At 45.9% G+C, this 27985-nt stretch overlaps 1 protein-coding gene across 1 annotated transcript; it reads right to left on the bottom strand.

Moving 5' to 3' along the window:
- Positions 1-27985, bottom strand: LOC148473969 (aldo-keto reductase family 1 member C3-like). The gene is made up of 9 exons (XM_088459289.1): positions 27858-27985; positions 24036-24203; positions 18764-18880; positions 5572-5649; positions 3045-3167; positions 2220-2329; positions 1055-1220; positions 759-841; positions 1-663 (listed from the first exon to the last, which is right to left on the bottom strand). Exons 1-9 carry the CDS (start codon positions 27942-27944, stop codon positions 621-623), a joined length of 975 nt encoding a protein of 324 aa, XP_088315415.1. The 5' UTR covers positions 27945-27985; the 3' UTR covers positions 1-620.

The raw sequence follows: 27985 nt of genomic DNA, 5'->3' as shown, positions 1-27985 counted from the left end.
CACCTTCAGTTCATAATAATATATAATAAGAAAGAAGTTTCTTTCAGTCACTTTGGTATTTCTATCCCAAGTGTGCCACTTTAATTATGATACCTTGCTTGGGCAGAGTATCACATATACAGTGAGTAATAAATACCGGCGTGCCTTTATGTCGTTTTCACATGTTGTATCCAGAGGCAAATCCTGACACAGAAACTGTGCTATTTTGTTACCTTTTATTGCATTACACGAAATGCATTGTACTTGAAAGTTAGCACAAATCCTACATTTAACAGCTCGATGGGCAGCATTTGGCACAGAGCGTAAGAACTAGTCGGGGGGGGGGGGATATCTGATTGTAATGTTAGCATTGGGGAGGACGTATTATGTACATCTACATAGATATCGCCCTGCCCAAACAGAGTAACACATTCGTAACAATGAATATGACTTTGTGTAAGTATTGTGACATCCAAACCATCACTTGTTCCTGTTACTGCCAATGCACCCTGAGCAGGTGATCTTCAGTCTCAGATGAAGATACATAGAAATCACAATGTGGGGGCGATCCTGATGTCCGCTGGATTTATGGGGTAACTCATTTCCCACGACGTGGAGCCAGGATGGGAATCCGCTCCCTCCTAATACTCATCATGGAAAGGATATTTGGGGTGTTCCTTCCATCTGAGAGGTAAAATATTAGTTAAGTATTGTTTTCATGTATTTATTAAAAAAAAAAAATCATACATGTATTTTACTTACTAATGGGGCAGACTTACTCGATAATACCGAGGTAACGCATATTCTTATTAACTCCATCCAGGCTTTTCATGTCTTCTGCACTCAGTTCAAAGTCGAAGATCTGGAAGAAATTAATTAAATTAAATGTTGTCAGCTACAAACGTAATCCGCCTACATCCATGTTGATAAGGTGACCGATAATGGCCGCCACTTGTGCGCTCTTCAGAAAGGGAGGGTGACAGAAGAAATCAAATATTTTACAGGCATTTTAAACTTGAACCTATTTCAATGGGTTCATTCCATTGTGCACTTGGCACTAGCCCGATTCTGTCACCTGGAAGTTCTGCTTGATCCTGGCTGGGCTGAAGCTCTTGGCGAGGACGACAATCTCTCTCTGCAGCAGGTAACGCATCGCTACCTGCGCCGGGCTGCGCTTGTGCTTCTTGGCCACTGCATTTAGGACGGGGTCTTCCAGAACTTGCGGAGAGTTTTGATCAACCCTGTTAGATGAGAGAGGGGAGTTTTAAGTTGAGGGTAAATCAAATTTGCCTACACAGGATAACATTGTTTATCCATGTGTATTTTCAGGTATATCTGCTAACCCCACAAAACTAGGCGCACACTGAGGAGCTTATTCAGACCCGGTCGTTAGCTCTACGAGCTCGCGACCGGGTCGATGTTGCTCCAGTGCGCATGCACACGACGGAGCCGGCTCCGTCGTGCGCATGCGCGAGATCCGGCTAACGACAGGTGATCCGTCGTTAGGGGTCTCGTTGCAGACGGGGCGAGCTGTCGATGTTGAGTGACAGCTCGCCCCGTTTGCTGGGCAGGCCGGGGGCGTGCCCGGCCAAACGGAGGCGTTCCTGTCGGAACGCATGCCGTTTGGGGGCGGCCCCACTAACATCATCAGTGATGTCAGTGGGGAGCTTCCTGCTCAAACAGAGCAGGAAGCTCCCTGGGGCTTAAGGTTGACGAGACCCTACCTTACCTTATGGTCTTGACCATCGCAACCATCACCCTTAGCGGCCGTTAGAGCTGTGGGTGTTAACCCACAGCCTAACGACCGACATGGAGGCGGCCGTTCAGGATGCAAGCGGCCGCCCTGTTTCAGAACGACCGCTTGCATCCTACGACCGCCTCTGAATGAGGCCCTGAATCTCCAGGGGCAGGTTGAAGGAGTGTGAAGTGGGTCTGTTCCTTGAAATCCAACAGGCAAAAAGTAGGGGCATTTGCATGTGCAAGGGAACCCCTGCGGATCTGCACTTTTTTATGGTTCAAAAATTATTCTTTCTGAGGGTCACTTACTAACAATGCTCAAAGGTGAGGTGCAACTTGCACTAAAGGCATTGCAGCCAATCAGAAATTTGCTTCCATTGTCTACTTTGATTGCTTGCTTTCAGCAGCCAATTAGGACCTTTATTTATACTGGTGTGTGCAGCAGCCTCACAACTAGGAGGTGGTTCTAGTATGATGAGAATGAAATCACAGTGTTCCCTTACCAGCCTTCTACTCTGCTTGATCCCAGCACACTGTATCCCACCAGCACGATGTCTTTGGACTTGCAGAACTCCAGCATCTTTCCCTGATTCAGGAATATGTGACATTCCACCTGTGGAGGGACAAGGATCACCCCATTAGAGACGGGAATGCTCCCAAGTTTTTTCTAGAGATGAGCGGGTTTGGATTAGTTAGGATTTCCCCGCCAAATTCTGATTTTTGTCCAGGAATGAAGATGTTTGTCCATGAAAGATTTATTTTATTTATTTATTTATTACCAGTTATTTATATAGCGCACACACATATTCCGCAGCGCTTTACAGAGAATATTTGGCCACTCACATCAGTCCCTGCCCCAGTGGAGCTTACAATCTATATTCCCTACCACATGCGCACACACATACACACTATGGTCAATTTGTGTTGGGAGCCAATTAACCTACCAGTATATTTTTGGAGTGTGGGAGGAAACCGGAGTTCCCGGGGGAAACCCACGCAAGCACAGGGAGAATATACAAACTCCACACAGTTAGGGCCGTAGTGGGAATTGAACCCACGACCTCAGTGCTGTGAGGCAGTAACGCTAACCATTACACCATGACGTTTTGCCTCTTTCTGAGACCCAATTTTTGGCGGGAAAAATCCGAAGTTGGCAGGAAAATCAGAACAAATCCGAACCCGCTCATGTCTAGTTTTTTCTTATGTAAAACCGAAGTGAAAGCAAAAAGGTGACCATGTGACTGTATAGGGATGGATGAGACCTGTAATATTTACACACGTCCCGGTCTCAGTGCTCTATCCTTGTATTAATGACAACTAACATTTACCTGGTTACAGACCGGCTTGTACTTCAACCCCGGCATGTTGAGGATCAGTTCCAGTTGTTTGTGGTTAAAATTGGAGACCCCGATGGATCTGACCAACCCGGCGTCCTTGCAGGCTTCCATAGCCTAAAATGCGGAAAGATTTAAAATATCTTACGTTACTATTGTTAATCGATTAGTCAGATTCATAAATTATGCTTGCAAACAGTACTGAATTTCCCATTAGGCCTGTGCTACGCCTGCCTAGGGGGCTCCACTTGCACGGGTCAGTACTCAGAAACTTGTTTTATTCATGACAATCTGAAATATTCCAGTAACTACAAAATATGTCTACTGTACCGTTCACTGTCTTGAGTGAAGTGTGGACAAGTAGGACATGGCTCAGGTGGGCTCAACCTGATTTAGGGCCCAGACCCATTCTCTATACGTGCACAGAAGACAAGTTAAAAGCTAGTTACACCCTCAATGGGCACGGCATGCCCGCAATGTGCTCTGGCCACACCCACTGAGTTCTTGTCATGCCCATAATGGTAGTACACTGTTTCGTGGACCTGCAGAGGTGTAACTAGGGTGGGCCAACTGGGGCACATGCCCTGGGAGCCGTTACAGGCCTGGCAGAGGGGGGCACCTCAGACTAGGGCAGTTTATCTGGTGGGGTGTCCGCTGCTGGACATCCTGCCGGGTGTTTACCAACTCAATTTGCTCTGATTGCTCCACTTCCGCTTCAGACCGTCAAGGGGTGGGCAGGGAACATGGAACTGGGTAGCCGGATGCCACTATCAGGTGGGGAGGTAGCTGCAGCTGGGCCAATAGGGGTATAGTGGGGAGGGGAATTAGCCGGGACGAGCATCACTGGGTGGGTGGGGTGTCCGGAGGTGTCAAAGGTTTGGGTGGGTAGGTATCGTGTCTTCAGCTCTCCTACATGGTGGGCGTGACCGGTGCCACAGCGGGACTGACAGGCATTTCCAAACTGAGTAACTGACGCCATCCGTGGACTGCAGTGAGGCCTCATTTATTAACTAGTTTTATCACTCAAAACGAGTGATAAAACTTGTTACATATGATAAATGGCTGCAGCCAATCAGCTCCCAACTGTCATTTTTCACACAGATGACAGTTGGGAGCTGATTGGCTGGAGCACCATTATCATACAGAACGCGTTGTATCACTCGTTCTGAATGATACATCTCGTAGATAAATGAGGCCCTCAGTCTGAGATTAAGGACAAACCCAATGTCTGTGCTCATCTGCTCCCCCTCTGCCTGCAATGTTATTGTGCAATCTGCATGCAGAACGTCTCATTTCCCGACCGTGCTGCCCAAAAGGAGTAGCTGTGCCCCATATGGCTGCCCAAAAAGAGGAGCTGTGCCCCGTATGGCTGCCCAAAAAGAGGAGCTGTGGAGCGCGGAGAAGCAATGTTAAGAAGTGGAGAAGGAGGGGCAGGTGGAAACGATTAAGCATAGGGGGGAGGCAGGTGGCACAGATTATACAGGGGAGGCAGGTGGCACAGATTAATTATATAGGGGGTGACAGGTGGCACAGATTATTTATATGGAGGGAGGCAGGTGGCACAGATTATACAGGGGGAGGCAGGTGGCACAGATTAATTATAGGAGACAGGTGGCACAGATTAATTATAGGAGACAGGTGGCACAGATTAATTATAGGGGTAAATGGCACAAATTAATTGTACAGGGGAGGCAGGTGGCACAGATTAATTATACAGGGGCAGGCAGCACATATTAATTAGATTAATTATACCTGGGCCATCTGTGGTGCCTGTGGTATGTGACCACACCATTTAAATAGAAAGATTTATTTAATATGCCAGTATTAGGGATGTTAGGGACTCGCCCCATGAGGATCACCATGACGTGGTAGGTGGGCAAACATCTTTGACCAAACATATACTAAAAACTTTACTTAAAAAGTCATGTTAATTGTTGGAGTTTATTATAAATATCTGATCATCAGAATTCTTAGCGCTTAGAGTTGGACCTGCATGTTCCCTTTATTTCTGCATTAGAACTACAGGTCTCAGCATGGTAGCACCTCTTATTTATGTGTAAGATTAAGATGTGCATCCCAGCCCCTTTTTTTCTTTGTTTAGGAAATATACAGGTGCCTGGAACCCATCCACTGAGGCAATCTGTCTCTGAGGGCGCAGAGAAATAAAAAAGGCTGCACTACCACTTAGGACCAGTAGGGGACCATATAAATTGTAACAAGATTATGCTGAAATGCAATTTGACAACAACAAAAAAAGTGCGCCCATGAAAGCACCAAAGGGAATTTCGTGTTGGTCCCTGTCATCGTAACGTCTCTATAAATGTATTTAACACTGTCATCGAGGAGGCCTTGACATGACCTTTTCTGTACTATTTCACCCAAGAACGTTAGACAAAACCAGGCTGATAAATTTACGGATTTTCATTTCTTGATTATATTTATAACCTGCACCAATGTTGCAGACCAGGGTAAGTGACATTTGGTGACCTTATCACCCGAGTGACCAGCTCTCATACCGTACCTTCCAAGTATCCCGGATGTCTGTGTTGTGAAAGATCAATTTGCCGTTCTCATCCTTGGGAAAGATATCATCGCCGGGCTGCATCGGGACAGGAGACACAACACTCAGTCATGCTCAGAACGACTCTACAATGCACCAATAACAATCACAGGCTGCCATTATATAATATACTGGTGATGCTACTAAATAAAGCACCACCCAGTATGTACCAATGTCTTTCTCAAAGGGAAACTAACACATTATTGCACTTTATGGCTATATTACATGGCATGAGATCAATTTCAATCCAATAGGTCTGCACGCAATCCCTTCTGTGTATGGATCTAGCATATTTTTTCGCAAACTGCACATAGGTCGGGGAGCAATCGTGGGAGTTATAGCGCCTTACAGATTTTACTGGGATCTCTATCCATGACTGAGCGGGTGTTACTGGGTGGCAATGGGGCATTGCCACCCAGTAACAGGATAAATGTTCTGAGGGCACGCTGACGGCAGCTATCCAGAGGTGAGCGTACGCAGAGATGCGGCACCAATGATACGGCTAGTGCAAATTCATATAACAGGGGTGATGGCGGATCTCGCAAGCAGTAGGCTGGGGGCGGCGCGGACACATTGACGCGTCCATCTCTGCATACAGAACGAATTCCGCATTTATTTCTGAACATTTAATCCGCATTTATTACCTGTAACTTGCAATCAGGCCCAAAGTGTGTTTATTTCTTTTATAAACCAAAGTTTGTTTGTAGACAGGGGTGGGAACATGAAGAGGAATTGGTGCACAGGAGGAAAGTTGTTCTAACTCATTACAATCAGACATTGAGGTTTTGTTTTTTTTTTAAACATTTTATTGTGACATTTCAAAAACATTATACAAAGTCATCACTCAAAAATATATAAATCTGAGAATTAGAAAAGTACATAAATTGATGCAATAAAAATAACAACAGGAATAGCAAAGCAGTATATTGGACAACAACATGCAATTGAACCAGAAAATGTCACATTGTAGGACTATAAATGTGAGGGATGGGAGGGACAAAAAAAAGAAGCAAGAAAAAAGTAAAAAAAAAAAAAGAATTGGCAAATATAAATAAAAAAGCGGGGGGGGGGGGGGGGGGGCGAGAGGTAAATCATGCCAAAAGAACTAACATGACATCAATAGTTTAAATTGAAAGGGAGGACATAGCCATTAAAAGTATCCAACATGGCAACATGGGAGGTTAGGGTCAGGCACCGGGGAGGGTTAGAGTAGGAAGAGGAGGAGGGTTAGAATACTGACCGAGCGTAGGCATTCTAACCCTGTTAGGATTCTGATTGCTGGGATCCCAAACGCCAGCATCCTGTACCCATCCCTCTATAATAAATATATACAGTATATATACACATATATATAAATAAAAACAGAAAACTGTTTTTATTTATGTAAGCAATGTGGTCACAAGCCACTTGCACCCCAGTCCTAGGAATGGCGAGTATATATACCATGCATAGACAATAATGACCGCAAAGCAGATTGTTTTTTTGGAGAGGGTGAAGGAGATAATGTTGTATGGATAGGAATTCTGCCACTGTTGTCACTTCACACAGTGGAGACTCCAGGCTCCATTCTGGTACCCAGGACATATTTTAACCCCAGCAGCACATAAACAGAGATAGTGGCTCTCTGTGACTCCGACCAGGACAGCACAAACAATTATATCACCATTCATTCCATTTCCTTCCCCTGTCACATACAGCAGCACACATACCCTGTCACATACAGCAACAACACACACATACCCTGTCACATACAGCAACAACACACACACACACACACTGTCACACACAGCAAACAGCACGCACCTCTCTGTACTTCCTTCATCCAAGGAGTTAATCATTCTCGAGTCAGCTTGCCTGGCTGAAGGGGACTCTGGAGAAGTGAAGGGTGAGGAATGCAGGCTGCCTGTGTTACTGCCGGGCTGCTGGGTGTCAGTGATCATCCTTCTCCCACGCTCCCTGCTCTGGGAGGACTGTAAGGTAGTGCCCGAGCAGCTCCGATGGAGGAGGGTGGCCTGCTTGTGGCTGGTGCAGGGACGGAGACAAGGCTGTCTCCGTCTCTGAAAAAAAAAATTGGTCTGTCAGGGGGGGTTTCTAGGTACTCAGAAACCCCCCCTGCGTGCGCTAGTGATATATATATATATATATATATTATATATATTGTGATAGGAGCACTGGTAAAGTGGTCAGTGGTAGATTCATTTGCCCTAGGTTTTTGACCTATGTGTTCTAAAAAAGCCCCCAGGAGAAAGTTTGCACTGAAGCAGATTTGAGTTTCGGCTTTTGGAAAAGCCGGTTTGGGACCTGGGGGTGTGGATGTGAGGAGAGTGAGGGCTCCATCCACAACCCACTCCAGGTTTTGTTTTTTTTGGCCTGTTAGCAGGCTCATTAAGATCTGCACCTGGAACTGGCTGATATAGCCTGTGTGTGATTGTAAGCTGGTGTCTCATACCTGGGAGAGCAAGCAGACTGGCTGGCTCAGAGACACTTGGTGAAAACTACCTGTAAGGCTTGTGCTTGTGCTTGTGCTGATGGTGGAGCCAGTAGGCCCCACCATTTCTTTAGAGAGGGAACCTCTTGTCTAGTTAGTGCCCAGACAGGGCTAGGATTTACTTTTATGTTTTGTTTTTCTTTTTTGATACACAATATAGACTGGTGCTGACCGGCTAGCACGAGACCCAGACTGGAGTACTATTTTCCCGGCTGCCGTGTGTGTGAAGAAGGAGTCCATCTACCCCAGGAGAGGGACTCCTAATCTGGTCCTGTTACAATATGTGTATGTATATATATATATATATATATGCAAAAAACAGCGGCACTCACAGGACTTTTAAAGAAGACTCCAGACTCCCAAGGTCAAGTTCAACGTTTCAGTCAAACGACTTTTATCAAAAACCATAGAACAATGAAATGGTACATACCTATATACCAGAATACATCCCATAGTGACAAATCGTGTAGCCTGCCCAGTGTCTCCCGCCGGAGGAAGTGACGTCATCAGAGCGGGACCCGCCTCCTAAGGATGACGCGGCTGCCGGACGCATCGCTACTATGGAGATGCTCCATAGCAACGGAGCTCACTGCGTGCGGGCATCCAGCCGATCATGTGACCAACCCCTCACATAGCGAGTATGGTCTGCGTGCTGTGTGTCAGATGTCATAGCGACGGCAAAAATGACAACACTACCTATGTTGCGCATGTGCCAAACGATCAGTGACCTAGTGTAATGAGATGTCCACAACGTACATAACGTTGGAGACAGGGTCAGCACACAAAGGTGCAACTAGAGCAAAAGCGCAAGAGATGTAAACATGTATGCTGGATCGGGTGCCTGGGCAGGCTATCATAAAATGTAATAAACTAAGTGATGTGATCATAATGGTGGGTGCCCATTAACTATAGCAGTGACAAAACAAAATAAATCACAATAAAAAACATATACACAAATATGACAAAGTGTACAAAAGTAAACAGAACACCTGCAATAAAGCTGCAATAAAGAATTAGATTATGCATATTAATAAATGGAACTGAAAAAACATGCAACACAAAGATAATAAATAATTACTGGAAACACAAGGATTCGATCACAAAGATCCAAGATCCAGAACCTGTGCTGGTTGAGAACATAGAGAGTATATAACATAATGTATTAAAATGTATATAGAACTGAATGCATCTAAGTGGGCTGAGCATGTGCAAAATATATAGCATGATGTATAAAAATACACAAAACCAGAAACATCCAAATGGGCCCCCTGAAGCCATACAATGGATAATATAAACACCATACCAGTGTACATTGAATATTGACTATTAGTACACCAATCTCGTTACGTTACTCCAATCTAAAGTATGGCCTGTGTCAAATAGGCAATAGTAAATCAAACTGTGCCAAACCCGTGGAGCAAGGATAAATGTCCATGCCACCCCAATGGTAGCTAACCAGCCTGTGGAAAAAACTCTGTAATTAATAAAAAAAAAAAAAAAAATATATGAGAAAGAAAATATAAAACCAGAAGAACAAAGCAAAAGGGACAAGAGGTAAATGATGGATGGAACAGATGAGGCATGACTGTGGATCACAGTATGTTACAGCACAAGGTATTCCATGGGGGTCTCCCACCCAAGTACTAGACTGGCCTACACTGCTTAGCTTCAAAGATCTGACGGTATAGGGCGTATCCAGTGTAGTATGACTGTAACAAAACATGTATACAATCCTGCTTGTTAAGTCCTGGATCACTCTGAACATACCATCTAGAATTACAAGACAGTGAAAAAATAAAGACAAGATATCAAAGAAAAGCAACAAAGAAAAGGAGGAAACACCGGAAAAAACTAAACAGATTATAAACAAATAAGAGAAAGAACATATGATAATGGGTAATGAATACCCGGTAAGTAGTTGCAGAGTCAATAGACTCTGACAAATGATTAATGTAATCTTACTTTCAAAAGAAACATGACTTTATTGAGGCAATGACCCATATAAATTCCATGCACAATCACATCACGTTTACGTTTGAACAAAGTTTCAGTAATGTGCACTACTTGGACATCAATATTCACTGGTCGGGCTCCCAATTCAGTACGTCTGTTTATCACAAACCGACGGACAGCAACACCTTGTTACATGCACAGAGCCATCATCCTACTTCACTCAAGAGGAGTCTACCATATTCGCAGTTCCTAAGAGCACTCAGAATCACAAGCGATCCACAGCTGGCTGACAAAGAAATCGACAATATGATTGAAAAATTCGTACAACGTGGATACAAATACAATGATCTTCATTTAGCTAAACAGAGAGCCATTGTACGCAATAAACAGACTACTGCACCAAATGTCTCCACATCAAAAAACATGAATACCATGCTATTCATAAATCAACATAATATTGCCAGTAAATTCATTAATTCTACTTCAAAACGTCTTTGAACCATTATCAATACAGACAACTCCATTAAACCATTGAGGAATTCTAGAATCATGCTTGGATATAAACGCGGTAAGAACCTTAAGTTGGTCCATAATGACGTCAATTATGGTCCTCGCAAAAGTGAACAGCATTTTCTGGCCAAAAAACCGGGATGTTACCGATGCACTGGTTGCACCACCTGTGGCTTTTTGGAGACAGGTCCGGATGTCGCACATCCACATTCAGGGAAGCGTATACAAATTAATTATGTGTTAACATGCTCCTCCAAATACATCATATATATGATTCGATGTCCTTGCAGTCTTGTTTACATAGGAAAAACAACATGCACAGCGAAAATTAGAATGGCCCAACACAGATCCGCCATAAGACAGTCTTTTGAAGGCAAAGAAGTTGACCAGCCCGTGGCTCGCCACTTTAAGAATTTAAGACATCCTTTATGCAGTTTGGTATACAAATTCATTGACCATATTCCACCTAACAAGAGGGGAGGAGACAGTGAAAAGAAACTTCTTCAGCGTGAGGCGGTTTGGATCCATAAGATGAACACGGTATCCCCTTATGGACTTAACGAACAATTATCTTTCTCATGTTTCTTTTGAAAGTGAGATTACATTAATCATTTGTCAGAGTCTATTGACTCTGCAACTACTTACCGGGTATTCATTACCCATTATCATATGTTCTTTCTCTTATTTGTTTATAATCTATTTCGCTTTTTTCCGTTTTTCCTCCTTTTCTTTGTTGCTTTTCTTTGATATCTTGTCTTTATTTTTTCACTGTCTTGTTATTCTAGATGGTATGTTCAGAGTGATCCAGGACTTAACAAGCAGGATTGTATACATGTTTTGTTACAGTCATACTACACTGGATACGCCCTATACCGTCAGATCTTTGAAGCTAAGCAGTGTAGGCCAGTCTAGTACTTGGGTGGGAGACCCCCATGGAATACCTGGTGCTATAACATACTGTGATCCACAGTCATGCCTCATCTGTTCCATCCATCATTTACCTCTTGTCCCTTTTGCTTTGTTCTTCTGGTTTTATATTTTCTTTCTCATATATTTTTTTTTTTGTTTTTATTAATTACAGAGTTTTTTCCACAGGCTGGTTAGCTACCATTGGTGTGGCATGGACATTTATCCTTGCTCAACGGGTTTGGCACAGTTTGATTTACTATTACCTATTTGACACAGGCCATACTTTAGATTGGAGTAACGTAATGAGATTGGTGTACTAATATTCAATATTCAATGTACACTGGTATGGTGTTTATATTATCCATTGTATGGCTTCAGGGGGCCCATGTGGATGTTTCTGGTTTTGTGTATTTTTATACATCATGCTATATATTTTGCACATGCTCAGCCCACTTAGATGCATTCAGTTCTATATACATTTTAATACATTATGTTATATACTCTCTATGTTCTCAACCAGCACAGGTTCTGGATCTTTGTGATCGAATCCTTGTGTTTCCAGTAATTATTTATTATCTTTGTGTTGCATGTTTTTTCAGTTCCATTTATTAATATGCATAATCTAATTCTTTATTGCAGCTTTATTGCAGGTGTTCTGTTTACTTTTGTACACTTTGTCATATTTGTGTATATGTGTTTTTTATTGTGATTTATTTTGTTTTGTCACTGCTATAGTTAATGGGCACCCACCATTATGATCACATCATGATAGTTTATTACATTTTATGATAGCCTGCCCAGGCACCCGATCCAGCATACATGTTTACATCTCTTGCGCTTTTGCTCTAGTTGCACCTTTGTGTGCTGACCCTGTCTCCAACGTTATGTACGTTGTGGACATCTCATTACACTAGGTCACTGATCGTTTGGCACATGCGCAACATAGGTAGTGTTGTCAGTTTTTGTCGTCGCTATGACATCTGACACACAGCACGCAGACCATACTCGCTATGTGAGGGGTTGGTCACATGATCAGCTGGATGCCCGCACACAGTGAGCTCTGTTGCTATGGAGCATCACCATGGTAGCGATACGTCCGGCAGCCGCGTCATCCTTAGGAGGCGGGTCCCGCTCTGATGACGTCACTTCATCCGGCGGGAGACGCTGGGCAGGCTACACGATTTGTCACTATGGGATGTATTCTGGTATATAGGTATGTCCCATTTCATTGTTCCATGGTTCTTGATCAAAGTCGTTTGACTGAAACGTTGAACTTGACCTTGGGAGTCTGGAGTCTTCTTTACAAGTCCTGTGAGTGCCGCTGTTTTTTGCATATGTACACTTTGGGCCTGATTCAGAGCCGGACGCTATTTGCGCTCGCTCATCCAGAAAAAGGGGTGGCTATTTAAATTAACCGTTCGCTCTTTGCGGTCTGTTCATGCCTCTATGTCTGAACGAGCGAACAAAACATGCGAACGGAATTTTGGAAAAAACGCCCCCTGGCCGCTCGCATCATACGTCATGTCCGCTATTTATTAGATTAATCGAGTACATCGGACGGCATATGAACTGCTCGCTATCTTGTGGTTGGTTTTTCCTACCACAATCATGCGAGCAGTTCTGACTATAAAATAACCAAGTGACGTGGTCGATGATGCTGCTTTGTTAATTATGCACACCCTTAAAACACCCGTTTTGACCGTTTGGCATGCCTGCGTTCTGATCTCCACTCCCCGTTTTCAAGCACCTTCCCCTGTTACCACCCACAAACGCCTCCTCATGTCACTCAAAATAGCAGGCATTCGCTATTTAGCGAGCACACGATTTTCGGCCGCACTGACTGGTTCGCGCATGCGTATTAAAATCCGTATGCATGCGCAGTTGTGCGAACATCGGTCGGAACGAACGAGCGGTCGCTTACGAGCGACTCTGAATCAGGCCCTTTGGCCTGTTTGGACCATCAGAGGGCACCCAGGCATTTGTATGTTATTTAACCTGTGGAGTGCCGGTGTTATTTTGAGATATATATATATATATATATATATAATGCAAAAGGTCCAGCACTCCACTAACAAAATACAGTGCCCTCCAAAGTAGATATATACCAAGAGAAGGGAGAAGGCAGCAGTCGGAGTATTACATAAAAATACCTGTATTAAAGTGTCACAAACAAATTCAGCGTTTTGGAGCACTGAGCTCCTTTATCAAGGTGTATAAGACTCAGGGGGTCATTCAGACCCGGTCGCAAGCACCGATGTGCTCGCAACCGGGTCGTTGGGTAGCCCTGCACACGCGCAGCGGCCGCACTGCGCGTGCGCAAGCTCCGGAGCGAGAGAGAAACTCTCTCGCTCCGGAGCTCGCTACAAAAGGGGCGGCTGTCGATGTTGATCGACAGCTCGCCCCTTTTTGTAGGCGGGCCGGGGGGTGGTTTCCAAAACTGAGGCATTCCTTAAGGAACGCCTACCGTTTTGTGGCCGGCCGCACTGACATCATCAAAGTGGGGACTTTCCTGCTCGATCAGAGCAGAAAGCTCCCTGGGGCTTGCGATTGCCCAGACCCAACCTTAGGGTCTGGTCGCAAGCCCCGATGGTCGCGATGGTGATCACCATCGCGACCATCACCCTGGTCGCTAGCTAAGCTGTGTGTGGTAACCCACAGCTTAGCTTGCGACCAGGAGGCCGAACCAAAAAAAAAGAAGCGCCCGCCCTCATTCAGAGAGAGCGATCGCTTCTTGTGACCGCCTCTGAATGAGGTCATCAGAGTGCTGCCTTCTCCCGTCTTTTGGTATATATCTGCTTTGGAGGGCACTGTATTTTGTTAGTGGAGTGCTGTCACATATTAAAAGTACTAATGCCTTCGAGAAAGACAGATCGATTAAATTTCAGTGGTCGTTTCTGGGACGTGATAAAGCAGAAATATGCGTCTACTTATTTATACACATTAAACAAATATTAATTGGATATCAAAGATGAACTGACCGTAATTATCATTAGTATGTCTTTTACTAAAATATTGATGCAAGCATCTCTTTAGTCCTTATAAATTTATTCAATTAATTTCTGATGTATTTTTTATAAAGTATTATACTGTACCGTAATAGACAGAATTGTAATGCTGTGTAATGTAGCGACTTTAGATAATATTATAATGTAGTGTGTTCTAGGAGAATAAAATAACCTTGAGAAATAAATTCTTTCTTGTCTGTTTAAACATAGCACTCAAGAGAACGAGATTGCTATGGTGACAGAATGAAGAAAGTGATAAGAAAATTACTTTCACTTTTAAAGAACAAATACGAAACTTGCTTTGAGTACTTTGATCAATCTCTGTCATTGTATATATATTTAGATACATAAATACATATGTATGTACCAATAAAGACATAGGGCTCTATTTATTAACATTATTTTTACTAAAATAAAGTGAAAAAGGGTGTTTTCACACCCTTTTCACATTATTTTAGTTTCACCTGTAGTTATTACAGGGCAATTGGAGTAGAATTAGTAAAATTCTACTCCAACCCCCAGTATCACTTATTTTTAGTAAAGCAGATCGCATTTCCCATAATTGTAATGGGAAATGTGATCTGTGTGCAAGTTACTAAAAATAAATTGTAAAAAAATACCGGGGGAAGCCCTGTGATAATAACGCCACCTGGAGGTGGCGTTATCCAGGGTCTCCCCCGGTTACCGGGCTCCCACTCTGCTCTAACGGAGAGAGCAGAGGCGGGAGCCGGTACCAGTAATCAGCTGTGTGGTCTAAATAGACCGCAAGCTGATTGCTGTAAAAGAAAGAAAAAAAAAATGTAAAATTTTTTTTTTACTTACCTGACTCCAGGGACCGGTGATCGGGCCTCCGGTGATGGCTCCTCTCCGGTCAGCTGGTCTCCCACAGTGCACTGGGGCCCGGTCATCAGGTGATCGGGCCCCAGTGCAGTATGGGAGATCACCTGATCGGGAAGCCCGGAGAAGACCACCGGAGGCCAGGAGGATGCAGGTAAGTGTAATGAAGGGAGAGGGGGGGGTCGCGGGGGGGGGATGGGGGGTCGCGGGGTCCGTGATCGCGGGGGGCGGGGCTTAGCACCGGGGGGCGGGGCTTAGCGTCGGTGGGGGGGTAGCAGCGGTGGTCGGTCGGCGCATGCGCGGGCTCTTAGTTGCGGTATTTTTTCCGAAAATACCGCGACTAGAGTGCGGATGGGATCCGCAGGGACAGAGCTTTATCGCAAGCTCTGTCCCTGCAAGGGATTTATAGTAAATCCCTGTGATATTACCTGAATTCGCAATGCGAATTCACTCGGTAATATCACACTACAATCCGCATTCAATATGCGGATTGTAGTAAATAGAGCCCATAGGGACAAATGTAATAGGGTGAGAGTTTAGAACATGTGAGAGTTTAGCAGTAACCTATCACATTGCTCGAGTTTTATCTTCAAAATGGGAAAACATGTGAGTTTCATGTTCCCGGTCTCTATTACATTGGCCGAGTTTAAAAAGTGTGAGAGGTTACTGCCAAACTCCCACATTTTCTAAACTCTCACCCTATTACATTTGGCCCAATAACTGATGTTACAGCTAAAAAGATATACTTTACGAACATATATTAATAACATGTGAATACTAAGGTAGTTACTGTCTGTTTTAAATAGATTTTGAAGAATAGGAAAATATAGAAATAATATAAGATCTTTTCTAAGCTCTAGAAAAGTTTTTAAAATGGTTTATATGAAACTTATGAAGTTCCAGCATAGCCTACTGCTGAGAACGTAACTATAAAATGTTTTCTTTGTACTACAGTATCTTGTATTTCTACTTTACATATTTTCTGTTCATGAATTGTTAAGTATAAGTAAAACTATTATTATCTAATTCTGGACTTGAATAATTTCAAAAATATCTCCTTTTACTGTTTATTTAAAAGACTGTTACAACCTTGTTGACCATCGTATGAATGATTGAGTGTATGTGGGGACTGTATGTGTTTGGGCCAGCCTTTATAGGGTCTGTATGTGTTTGGGCCAGCCTTTATGGGGTCAGTATGTGTTTTGGCCAGCCTTTGTGGGGACTGTATGTGTTTGGGCCAGCCTTTATGGGGTCTGTATGTGTTTGGGCCAGCCTTTATGGGGTCTGTATGTGTTTGGGCCAGCCTTTATAGGGTCTGTATGTGTTTGGGCCAGCCTTTGTGGGGACTGTATGTGTTTGGGCCAGCCTTTGTGGGGACTGTATGTGTTTGGGCCAGCCTTTGTGGGGACTGTACGTGTTTGGGCCAGCCTTTATGGGGTCTGTATGTGTTTGGGCCAGCCTTTATAGGGTCTGTATGTGTTTGGGCCAGCCTTTATGGGGTCTGTATGTGTTTGGGCCAGCCTTTGTGGGGACTGTATGTGTTTGGGCCAGCCTTTGTGGGGACTGTATGTGTTTGGGCCAGCCTTTGTGGGGACTGTATGTGTTTGGGCCAGCCTTTATGGGGTCAGTATGTGTTTGGGCCAGCCATCACGGGGCCTGTATGTGTTTGGGCCAGCTATCACGGGCCCGTATGTGTTTGGGCCAGCCTTCATGGGGTCTGTATGTGTTTGGGCCAGCTATCATGGGCTTGTATGTGTTTGGGCCAGCCTTTGTGGGGTCTGTATGTGTTTGGGCCAGCCTTTATGGGGTCTGTATGTGTTTGGGCCAGCCTTTATGGGGTCTGAATGTGTTTAGGCCAGCCTTTATGGGGTCTGTATGTATTTGGGCCAGCCTTTATGGGGTCTGTACGTGTTTGGGCCAGCCTTTATAGTGTCTGTATGTGTTTAGGCCAGCCTTTATGGGGTCTGTATGTGTTTGGGTCAGCCTTTATGGGGTCTGAATGTGTTTAGGCCAGCCTTTATGGGGTCTGTATGTATTTGGGCCAGCCTTTATGGGGTCTGTATGTGTTTGGGTCAGCCTTTATAGTGTCTGTATGTGTTTAGGCCAGCCTTTATGGGGTCTGTATGTATTTCGGCCAGCCTTTATGGGGTCTGTACGTGTTTGGGCCAGCCTTTATGGGGTCTGTAGATGTTTGGGCCAGCCATCATGGGGCCTGTTTGTGTAATAAGGTTTTCACTTCAAGTATTACTTTGATTAACACTTGAAGGAAGAATAGATACTTCCAAGTCCCAAGTGAAAACACATAATAATAACACTATAAGGCTTTAGACAGCAGAGTGTGAAACACATGTGAGAGAAGGTTGTTGACTGGATGGACAAAGGGAAGGTTTAATATAAATGTGTCAATTATAAAAAAAAAAAAAAGTTCTTCTAAAATAGGGCCCTTATCAGAGGTAACGGGGTGGGGGTGGTGGCTAGGCATATATATAGACAGTGATTACATACATAGACGCAGTCGCACTGACCTTGGCAACCATGTCCAGATGGTGAAACTGCATCCGATGGTGCATCTTATTAAACGCCACGTTGGATTGGCAGCGCAGCCAGTGGGCGTTCTCAGTAGGAATCCCATCGGCTGTGGCATTATCATAAAGAGGGATGTGTTGTAACCCGCAGCAACCAGATTTAGACCCAGATTTGTCAACTAGTGATGTTCTTGTTATCACTTGTTACTAATTATAAATGGTGCTCCAACCAATCTGTCATTTTTCAAACACATGACAGTTAGGAGCTGATTGGTTGGAGTATCATTTAAGATTAGTAACAACAAGTGATAACAAGAATATCACTCGTTGGTAAATCTGGGCCATATAATAATATGTGCTGTAACCGATTGCAACAGAAAACAGCTAAGATGTGCTGTAGCCCATTACAAGATGTAAACAGAGATGTGCTGTATCCAATACTAACCAGATATAAACTGTGTGCTGTTACCCGTAGCAACCAGATATAAAACTGATGTGTGCTGTATTTCATTGCAAACAGATATAAGCTGAGATGTGCTGTTACCCAAAGCAATCAGATATAGGCTGGATGCACTATGCAGATAAATGCGGTCAAACCTGTATGCACTAAGCACTGGAAAGCGAAACATTCCAGAGCTTGGTGTTGCCTAATAGATGCCTAGGGGCTTCTATTTGGAATTTTCTCTGAGAGGGATCCAATAGAATCCATCCCGGGTCCCCCATGGCTCGTGCACGCGCTGGCTCATGGCCAACCATGTGCAGATAGACTCCCAGAAGCCCCCACACCACAAAGGACAGCTCTTATCAGGAATATGGTGTTACTAAACGCCGGTATAATGCAATGATTGGCGGGATGCATGATGCATCTCGACCATAAGCTGAGATGAGAGGTAACCCATAGTAACTAACCATATGTAAAAACAAACCTTTAACTCCACAGGGTTGTGAATAAGGAAGAGATTGATGTAATCCAGTTGAAGATCCTTTAGAGTTTTCTCTAGAGCTGGACGGACCCTGTCAGGGCTTTGATTAGTGCTCCAAAGCTGCCAAAACAATTTGAGAGTGAACAGTTTAACTTGATTTACTAATTTACACTGGACCTACAGTGTCACTTACTGTACACATGTAGAAGCAGTTATATATATTTCGTGAACTTATCCAATATTTTTGAAACTATATCAGACAAAAAGCAGCTCTTTCTATCGTCAGATGATAGATGTGACCCATAAACAAACTATACTTAACTAAGATAAACACACGAGACCAAGTTATGCAGTTGAATAAAATAAGTGGTCAGCTTTATTTTGTTACAATGGTAGGTATGGTGGCAGAAGAAAGAACGGCAAACAACCAGCGTCTACTTGTCTTAGGCCAAAGGATGTAACACTCACGAGGGCTGACTATCCCAGAAGAGGGTAAGTGTGATCTTAAAACTTGCAAGGACCAACTATCCCTTTCAAAGCAAGTGATGCGGCCTGCGACACCCATGCCAATGCACCATTCATCCTGCTCGGTCGAGAGGTGCCGCTGACCCCAATAGGGTGAAATCAGCCTAACCAGTGCATTGAAGGGGTGCGCACTGCTCATACTGCCGCAAGATAGACGCTTCAATATTGCCGGTCTTTCCCTGCCATGAAATAAAGCTGACACAAGACACAATAGGGGAGGGAGGGTGGGAGATCAAATTCAAAGAGGCAGAGTTACAACATCAGATTCCTCACACCCTCTCACATAACACGCCCCCTAACCTCTCATCCTATCACCACACCCCCTCACATAACCACATCCCCTAACCTCTCATCCTATCACCACACCCTCTCACATAACACACCCTCTAACCTCTCATCCTATCACCACACCCTCTCACATAACACGCCCCCTAACCTCTCATCCTATCACCACACCCTCTCACATAACACGCCCCCTAACCTCTCATCCTATCACCACACTCTCTCACATAACACGCCCCCTAACCTCTCATTCTATCACCACACCCTCTCACATAACACGCCCCCTAACCTCTCATCCTATCACCACACCCTCTCACATAACACGCCCCCTAACCTCTCATCCTAACACCACACCCTCTCACATAACACGCCCCCTAACCTCTCATCCTATCACCACACCCTCTCACATAACACGCCCCCTAACCTCTCATCCTATCACCACACCCTCTCACATAACACGCCCCCTAACCTCTCATCTTATCACCACACCCTCACATAACACGCCACCTAACCTCTCATCCTATCACCACACCCTCTCACATAACACGCCCCCTAACCTCTCATCCTATCACCACACCCTCTCACATAACACGCCCCCCTAAATCTCTTCCTACCACCACGCCCTCTCACATAACACGCCCCCTAACCTCTCATCCTATCGCCCCACACCTTCTCACATAACACGCCCCCTAACCTCTCATCCTATCACCACACCCTCTCACATAACACGCCCCCTAACCTCTCATCCTATCACCAGACCCTCTCACATAACATGCCCCTAACCTTTCATCCTATCACCACACCCTCTCACATAACCACACCCCCTAACCTCTCATCCTATCACCACACCCTCTCACATAACACACCCTCTAACCTCTCATCCTATCACCACACCCTCTCACATAACATGCCCCCTAACCTCTCATCCTATCACCACACCCTCTCACATAACACGCCCCCTAACCTCTCATCCTATCACCACACCCTCTCACATAACACGCCCCCTAACCTCTCATCCTATCACCACACCCTCTCACATAACACGCCCCCTAACCTCTCATCCTATCACCACACCCTCTCACATAACACGCCCCCTAACCTCTCATCCTATCACCACACCCTCTCACATAACACGCCCCCTAACCTCTCATCCTATCACCACACCCTCTCACATAACACGCCCCCTAACCTCTCATCCTATCACCACACCCTCTCACATAACACGCCCCCTAACCTCTCATCCTATCACCACACCCTCTCACATAACACGCCCCCTAACCTCTCATCTTATCACCACACCCTCACATAACACGCCACCTAACCTCTCATCCTATCACCACACCCTCTCACATAACACGCCCCCTAACCTCTCATCCTATCACCACACCCTCTCACATAACACGCCCCCCTAAATCTCATCCTACCACCACGCCCTCTCACATAACACGCCCCCTAACCTCTCATCCTATCGCCCCACACCTTCTCACATAACACGCCCCCTAACCTCTCATCCTATCACCACACCCTCTCACATAACACGCCCCCTAACCTCTCATCCTATCACCACACCCTCTCACATAACATGCCCCTAACCTTTCATCCTATCACCACACCCTCTCACATAACCACACCCCCTAACCTCTCATCCTATCACCACACCCTCTCACATAACACGCCCCCTAACCTCTCATCCTATCACCACACCCTCTCACATAACACGCCCCCCTAAATCTCTTCCTACCACCACGCCCTCTCACATAACACGCCCCCTAACCTCTCATCCTATCGCCCCACACCTTCTCACATAACACGCCCCCTAACCTCTCATCCTATCACCACACCCTCTCACATAACACGCCCCCTAACCTCTCATCCTATCACCACACCCTCTCACATAACACGCCCCCTAACCTCTCATCCTATCACCACACCCTCTCACATAACACGCCCCCTAACCTCTCATCCTATCACCACACCCTCTCACATAACACGCCCCCTAACCTCTCATCCTATCACCACACCCTCTCACATAACACGCCCCCTAACCTCTCATCCTATCACCACACCCTCTCACATAACACGCCCCCTAACCTCTCATCTTATCACCACACCCTCACATAACACGCCACCTAACCTCTCATCCTATCACCACACCCTCTCACATAACACGCCCCCTAACCTCTCATCCTATCACCACACCCTCTCACATAACACGCCCCCCTAAATCTCATCCTACCACCACGCCCTCTCACATAACACGCCCCCTAACCTCTCATCCTATCGCCCCACACCTTCTCACATAACACGCCCCCTAACCTCTCATCCTATCACCACACCCTCTCACATAACACGCCCCCTAACCTCTCATCCTATCACCACACCCTCTCACATAACATGCCCCTAACCTTTCATCCTATCACCACACCCTCTCACATAACCACACCCCCTAACCTCTCATCCTATCACCACACCCTCTCACATAACACACCCTCTAACCTCTCATCCTATCACCACACCCTCTCACATAACACGCCCCCTAACCTCTCATCCTATCACCACACCCTCTCACATAACACGCCCCCTAACCTCTCATCCTATCACCACACCCTCTCACATAACACGCCCCCTAACCTCTCATCCTATCACCACACCCTCTCACATAACACGCCCCCTAACCTCTCATCCTATCACCACACCCTCTCACATAACAAGCCCACTAACCTCTCATCCTATCACCACACCCTCTCACATAACACGCCCCCTAACCTCTCATCCTATCACCACACCCTCTCACATAACACGCCCCCTAACCTCTCATCCTATCACCACACCCTCTCACATAACACGCCCCCTAACCTCTCATCCTATCACCACACCCTCTCACATAACACGCCCCCTAACCTCTCATCCTATCACCACACCCTCTCACATAACATGCCCCTAACCTTTCATCCTATCACCACACCCTCTCACATAACCACACCCCCTAACCTCTCATCCTATCACCACACCCTCTCACATAACACACCCTCTAACCTCTCATCCTATCACCACACCCTCTCACATAACACGCCCCCTAACCTCTCATCCTATCACCACACCCTCTCACATAACACGCCCCCTAACCTCTCATCCTATCACCACACCCTCTCACATAACACGCCCCCTAACCTCTCATCCTATCACCACACCCTCTCACATAACATGCCCCTAACCTTTCATCCTATCACCACACCCTCTCACATAACCACACCCCCTAACCTCTCATCCTATCACCACACCCTCTCACATAACACACCCTCTAACCTCTCATCCTATCACCACACCCTCTCACATAACACGCCCCCTAACCTCTCATCCTATCACCACACCCTCTCACATAACACGCCCCCTAACCTCTCATCCTATCACCACACCCTCTCACATAACACGCCCCCTAACCTCTCATCCTATCACCACACCCTCTCACATAACACGCCCCCTAACCTCTCATCCTATCACCACACCCTCTCACATAACATGCCCCTAACCTTTCATCCTATCACCACACCCTCTCACATAACCACACCCCCTAACCTCTCATCCTATCACCACACCCTCTCACATAACACACCCTCTAACCTCTCATCCTATCACCACACCCTCTCACATAACACGCCCCCTAACCTCTCATCCTATCACCACACCCTCTCACATAACACGCCCCCTAACCTCTCATCCTATCACCACACCCTCTCACATAACACGCCCCCTAACCTCTCATCCTATCACCACACCCTCTCACATAACACGCCCCCTAACCTCTCATCCTATCACCACACCCTCTCACATAACACGCCCCCTAACCTCTCATTCTATATTTCTCAGCATTTCTCAGTTGCCCTGTTTATCCCTTTCCCCCCCCATTAAACTGCGTGGGGAAGTGTTTTTCATTTATCTCTTGAGAAGAAAATCATCCTTATCGCTACAGATTGCTAAACGTGCCTCCATGTTACCTGATATTTGTGAGTTTCTGTATGTGCGTTCGTATGTACAGTATGCTACTATGTATACTTTCATGCGTGTCTTTATGTGCAGGCATGCACATGTTTCTGTTTGTGTGTGTGCTTATTGCACGTTTCTGTGTATTCATGCACGTATGCGTAAGTGCATGTGTTTGCATGCACGTTTCTGTGTGTGTGTGTTTGCATGTTTCTGTGTGTGCGTGCATGTCTACACGTGCATTGCTGTATATGCATGATTCTGTGTGCATACATGTTTCTGTGTGTGCCTGTTTATGTGTACATACATGTTTGAATGCATACATGTTTCTGTGTATGTGCATGTTTCTATGTACATGATGTTTCTGTGTGCCTGAATAAATACATTTTTATTTTCATACTAAAATGCTCCAGGTGTGTCAGGAGCGGGATGGATAGAGGATCAGGTGACCGGGCCATTACATTATATCACACACGTGTCCAGTTACCTTCCCAGTATAGAAAATGTCCTCTCTCTTCACCGTCCCATCCGCAATCTTCTCTCTAATGGCCTTGCCAACCTCTACCTCATTGCCGTATATAAACGCGCAGTCTATGTGACGGTATCCCACTTCGATGGCGACCTTTGTGCTGGCGCCAGCCTGTTCCTTGGTATACTGCAAGAAATGAGACAAAGATCACGTTCAGTGTTACAGTTCTGTAATGGCCTATTTATTAGTCAGATTTCCTCTGTATTTTACCATATGGCCTATTTATCAACACAGCAGATTTGGGAGATACAGTATCTGCTGCTGTAACTCCCGTTATGAAGCAAAAGCAGCTCCTGTATGTTTTCTATGGGCACTGCAAAAATACCCAATTTATCTGCATATTGCCCAAATAGGGGCACAGAGGGGCAGAAGGGCGACATACCCTTGTGACGGGCTGAGTGGCGGCTGCTAGTTACCCTGTGGGGTAATGTCAGCTCTGTAATGTGACGAGTCATTGGGGCAGATACTGAGCCGTAAGGCCGTGGCAGGCTGATTACTTCCATACACCAATGCCAGAGGGCCTGATTCAGAGCCGGACGCTCTGACCAGAGCGCTCGCTCTGAATCAGGGCCCTCCTACCTAAAAATGAAGCGGCCTCTTGGACGCTCGCATAGCTGTGGGTTACCACCAACAGCTATAGCGAGCGTCCATGATGATGGTCGCGATGGTCAAGACCATCGCGACCATCGGGCTTGCGACAAGACCCTGCGGTAGGGTCTCGCTGCCGCAAGCCCTGGAGTGATTTTGGCTCTATCAGAGCCAAAATCACTCCCACTGACATCACTACTGATGTCAGTGGGGCCGGACCCAGACGGTAGGCATTCCCATGGGAACGCCTCCGTCTGGCAGCCACGCCCCCGGCACGCACACCAAAGGGGGCGTGTTGTCACTCACCATCGTCAGCACGCCCCTTTGGTGCGAGACCCCGAGCGACGGATTCCTCGTCGCTCGCCGGGTCTCGCGCATGCGCACGACGGAGCTCCCTCCGTCGTGCGCATGCGCATCCGGGCACCATCGACCCGCTTGCAAGCTTCCTGCGCTCGCGAGCGGGTCTGAATCAGCCCCAGACACCGGCCCATGTCACTTACAAAAGATGGAACAGTTCAGAACCATCGCTTAGTTGCCATCCAGTTACCACCCATTTCATGGAAACAGGGCCGTTTCTAGGGGCGGGCAATCCCTGCGGTTGAACGACTCGCAAACCCCACACTAGTGTGCGGTGGTCATACTGTACACCCAGGCCGGGCCACCATCAGGGGAGGACTGGACTGCCGGGACTAGAGTCCCGGGCCCCAGAGAGAAAGGGGGGGGCCCGTCCGCAAGCCCGTGATGTGGGCTGCCAAGGTGTTTCTGCTGGTGAGGGGAGATTATGTAACGGGGTGTAATCAGACCCTCCAACATGACCCCTTCCATCAGGTACAATATGCTCCGCTCCAGGACTTCTCTCTTAAGTTATGATTGCAGCCACCTGTGTTGTATCACCCTTCTCATCAAACAACCAGTTGCAACACAGGTGGCTGCAATCATCAATTAGGTGGGAACCCAGGAGCGGAGCATTGTGTATCTGATGGAAGGGGTGATGTTGGAGGGTAGGATGCAATACAGCAGGAGTAATGAAGGTTATATACCTCCAGTGTGCTGTAACCTCGGCCTTATTAAAGCTAAAGTAAGTGCAAAAGGGACAAAGGAGCTGAATGTATTCTTCTGCTTTGTAGCACAGGTCATGTGCTGGAGGACATCTAAATAAAAAGAGTATTCCGTGTTTTGTGATAAGAGATGGTCTCGCGCCCAACTTCGGGATGTACTAACATTGTGCGGTTCATCCCGCCTGACATCGCATCCTTACTGATCGCATATGTACTGCATTCATCTTCAGGGCCATTGAGATAGATGCTAAAGCTGGCCACACACTAGACCAACTTACATCCAACCAGCCAACTTGTTGATTGGTTGGAATGAAAATCTGGTAATGTATGGGAGTAAATGATGATCAGCAATTTGCTCCTAAATGCCAGAAAACAGATGAAAATGGCGTCAGACAAGTTTGTTAAATGTTTGATCTAAACTATTTGTTCAAACAACAGTTTTGGTCCATTTTCCAGCGTTTGGGAGCAAATTGCTGATTTTATTCCTTACCACATTTTCATTCCAACCAATCAACTAGTTGGCTGGTTGGATGTAAGTTGGTCTAGTGTGTGGCCAGCTTAAGGCCAGGTACTTAAGGAGGCGTGGTCAAATCTGGGAGGTGTGGCCACTGTCTCAAGGTGGTAGCATCCACCAAAACGGCCGTCAGACCATCTGATACTGTGACGGATATGGCTGCTTTGATACAATCGATAAGTAACACGCCTATCTACTATTAAGTACTGTATACATCTGCTGCTAGGTATGCTAATGCACCTTATTATGGACATTTAAATATATCATCTTTTTTGCAACTAATGGTATATAGATATATAGATATATAGATATATAGATATATATATTATATATATATACATACACACACACACACATATATATATATATCTAGCCAGGGCTCTGCCGTATATTTGTCCATGGAAGCTGCTGTCTCTGGGCATACATGGGTGGGAGGGTGAGTGGGGGGAGAGCACCTTGCTTGCTGTCCAGCGGGACCCATATCCAGCGGCTGCAGAGAGGACAGTACAGCCGCTAGGGACCGGTGCCAGGCTGCATCTAGATAGGGGGGGGAGGTGAGGACAGCCGTCTGCTAGTGTGTATTTAGAGGTCCCTCTGAGATTGGAGGCTGATGGAAGATCATCTTCCGCCAGGCACCCACTGGGCGTTTCTGTCTGGTCGCGTCATGTCGGTGTCAGGGAAAGCCCAGCCTGGTGCGGTTGCTTCTGATGCGACCGTGCCAGGCAAGTGGCTAAACTTGTCATAGACTATAAAATATACTCTACTTTACACCAATGCATTGCAGACCAGCTGCAGTGTTTTATGGCCATATAGATCATTTTAATACAGTTTATTATAAACCATGAGCAGTGTTTGTGCTTTTTATACTGTGCCCACGCTGGAACTTGAACTCTTTCAGTGCTGGTGGTACTGGTGCTGCTCTCCCAGTCCCCCAGCATGCAGCCACACTCTACCCACTCTCCCCCGGTGCAGCGCAGCACAACGGGGTTTAACACTCTCCATTGCTGCGGCCCCCGGAGAGGGCTTGGGCCTCGGCAAAACACATAAAAAAAAACATTTAACACTCGGCGCCTAGCGTCAGCTATACATTTACAATGGGCACCTAGCGCCTGTATATTTCAAATATGGCTTCGCAGCCTGGGGGTTAACCCCTTCAGTGCCGCTGTGGCCATTTTACCCACGTGTGGCCGGTCTCCAAGTTTTAATGTACGAGTAGAACACAATTCATAAAAAAGTACAATAGAAAGAATAAAATAAACAAAGACTGCACAAAGCCGACTTACTAAATATGCAGGATGGGAGCAGGTCTACAAATAGGGGACAAACCGGCACTTTACAGCCTTTGACAGAGACTCTCAGTAACAAGTCTGTCAGAACTAAAATACGGGTCAGTTATTAGAAGGAAAGAGACAGAGGGGTTTAGTGAAATAAGATTTTTTTGGGTTTAGCCAGATTCCAGAAAACTAGTTCGTAAAGAAAAGCCTTCCTCAAACCTTTAGTATAAAACTGAACTATAAAGTACGCTATGACTAATGCATAATTAATTACACCAGCTGAATTTCCCAACCAACAAACAGGTTCTTATAATTGGCAGTCAGTCGCCAACCTACACCCACTCACCGTCTCTGGGGCATAGGTGCCAAATCCAACCAGCGGCATTTTATGCCCGTCATTTAGTACAACATAGGAGTCCTGCGTGAAAGCCATGACGGGTTGTGTCCTGCAGCTTAGAAGGTCGAGTGCAAACT

This window comes from Taudactylus pleione, unplaced genomic scaffold, assembly GCF_031769625.1.
Source record: "Taudactylus pleione unplaced genomic scaffold, aTauple2 ptg000903l, whole genome shotgun sequence".
NCBI classification, from domain to species: domain Eukaryota; kingdom Metazoa; phylum Chordata; class Amphibia; order Anura; family Myobatrachidae; genus Taudactylus; species Taudactylus pleione.
Note: the sequence above shows the minus strand (reverse complement) of the source record. Positions and strands in the feature narration are given on the sequence as shown.

Bases quoted from the DNA above. Each gene is read 5' to 3' on its own strand.
- LOC148473969 (XM_088459289.1), bottom strand. From the start codon at position 27,944: ATGGCTTTCACGCAGGACTCCTATGTTGTACTAAATGACGGGCATAAA. The intron at 3,168-5,571 runs GTACGGTATGAG...TCCGCATTTTAG, and splicing joins ACATCCGGGATACTTGGAAG to GCTATGGAAGCCTGCAAGGA. The intron at 2,330-3,044 runs GTAAATGTTAGT...GTCCCTCCACAG, and splicing joins ACAAGCCGGTCTGTAACCAG to GTGGAATGTCACATATTCCT.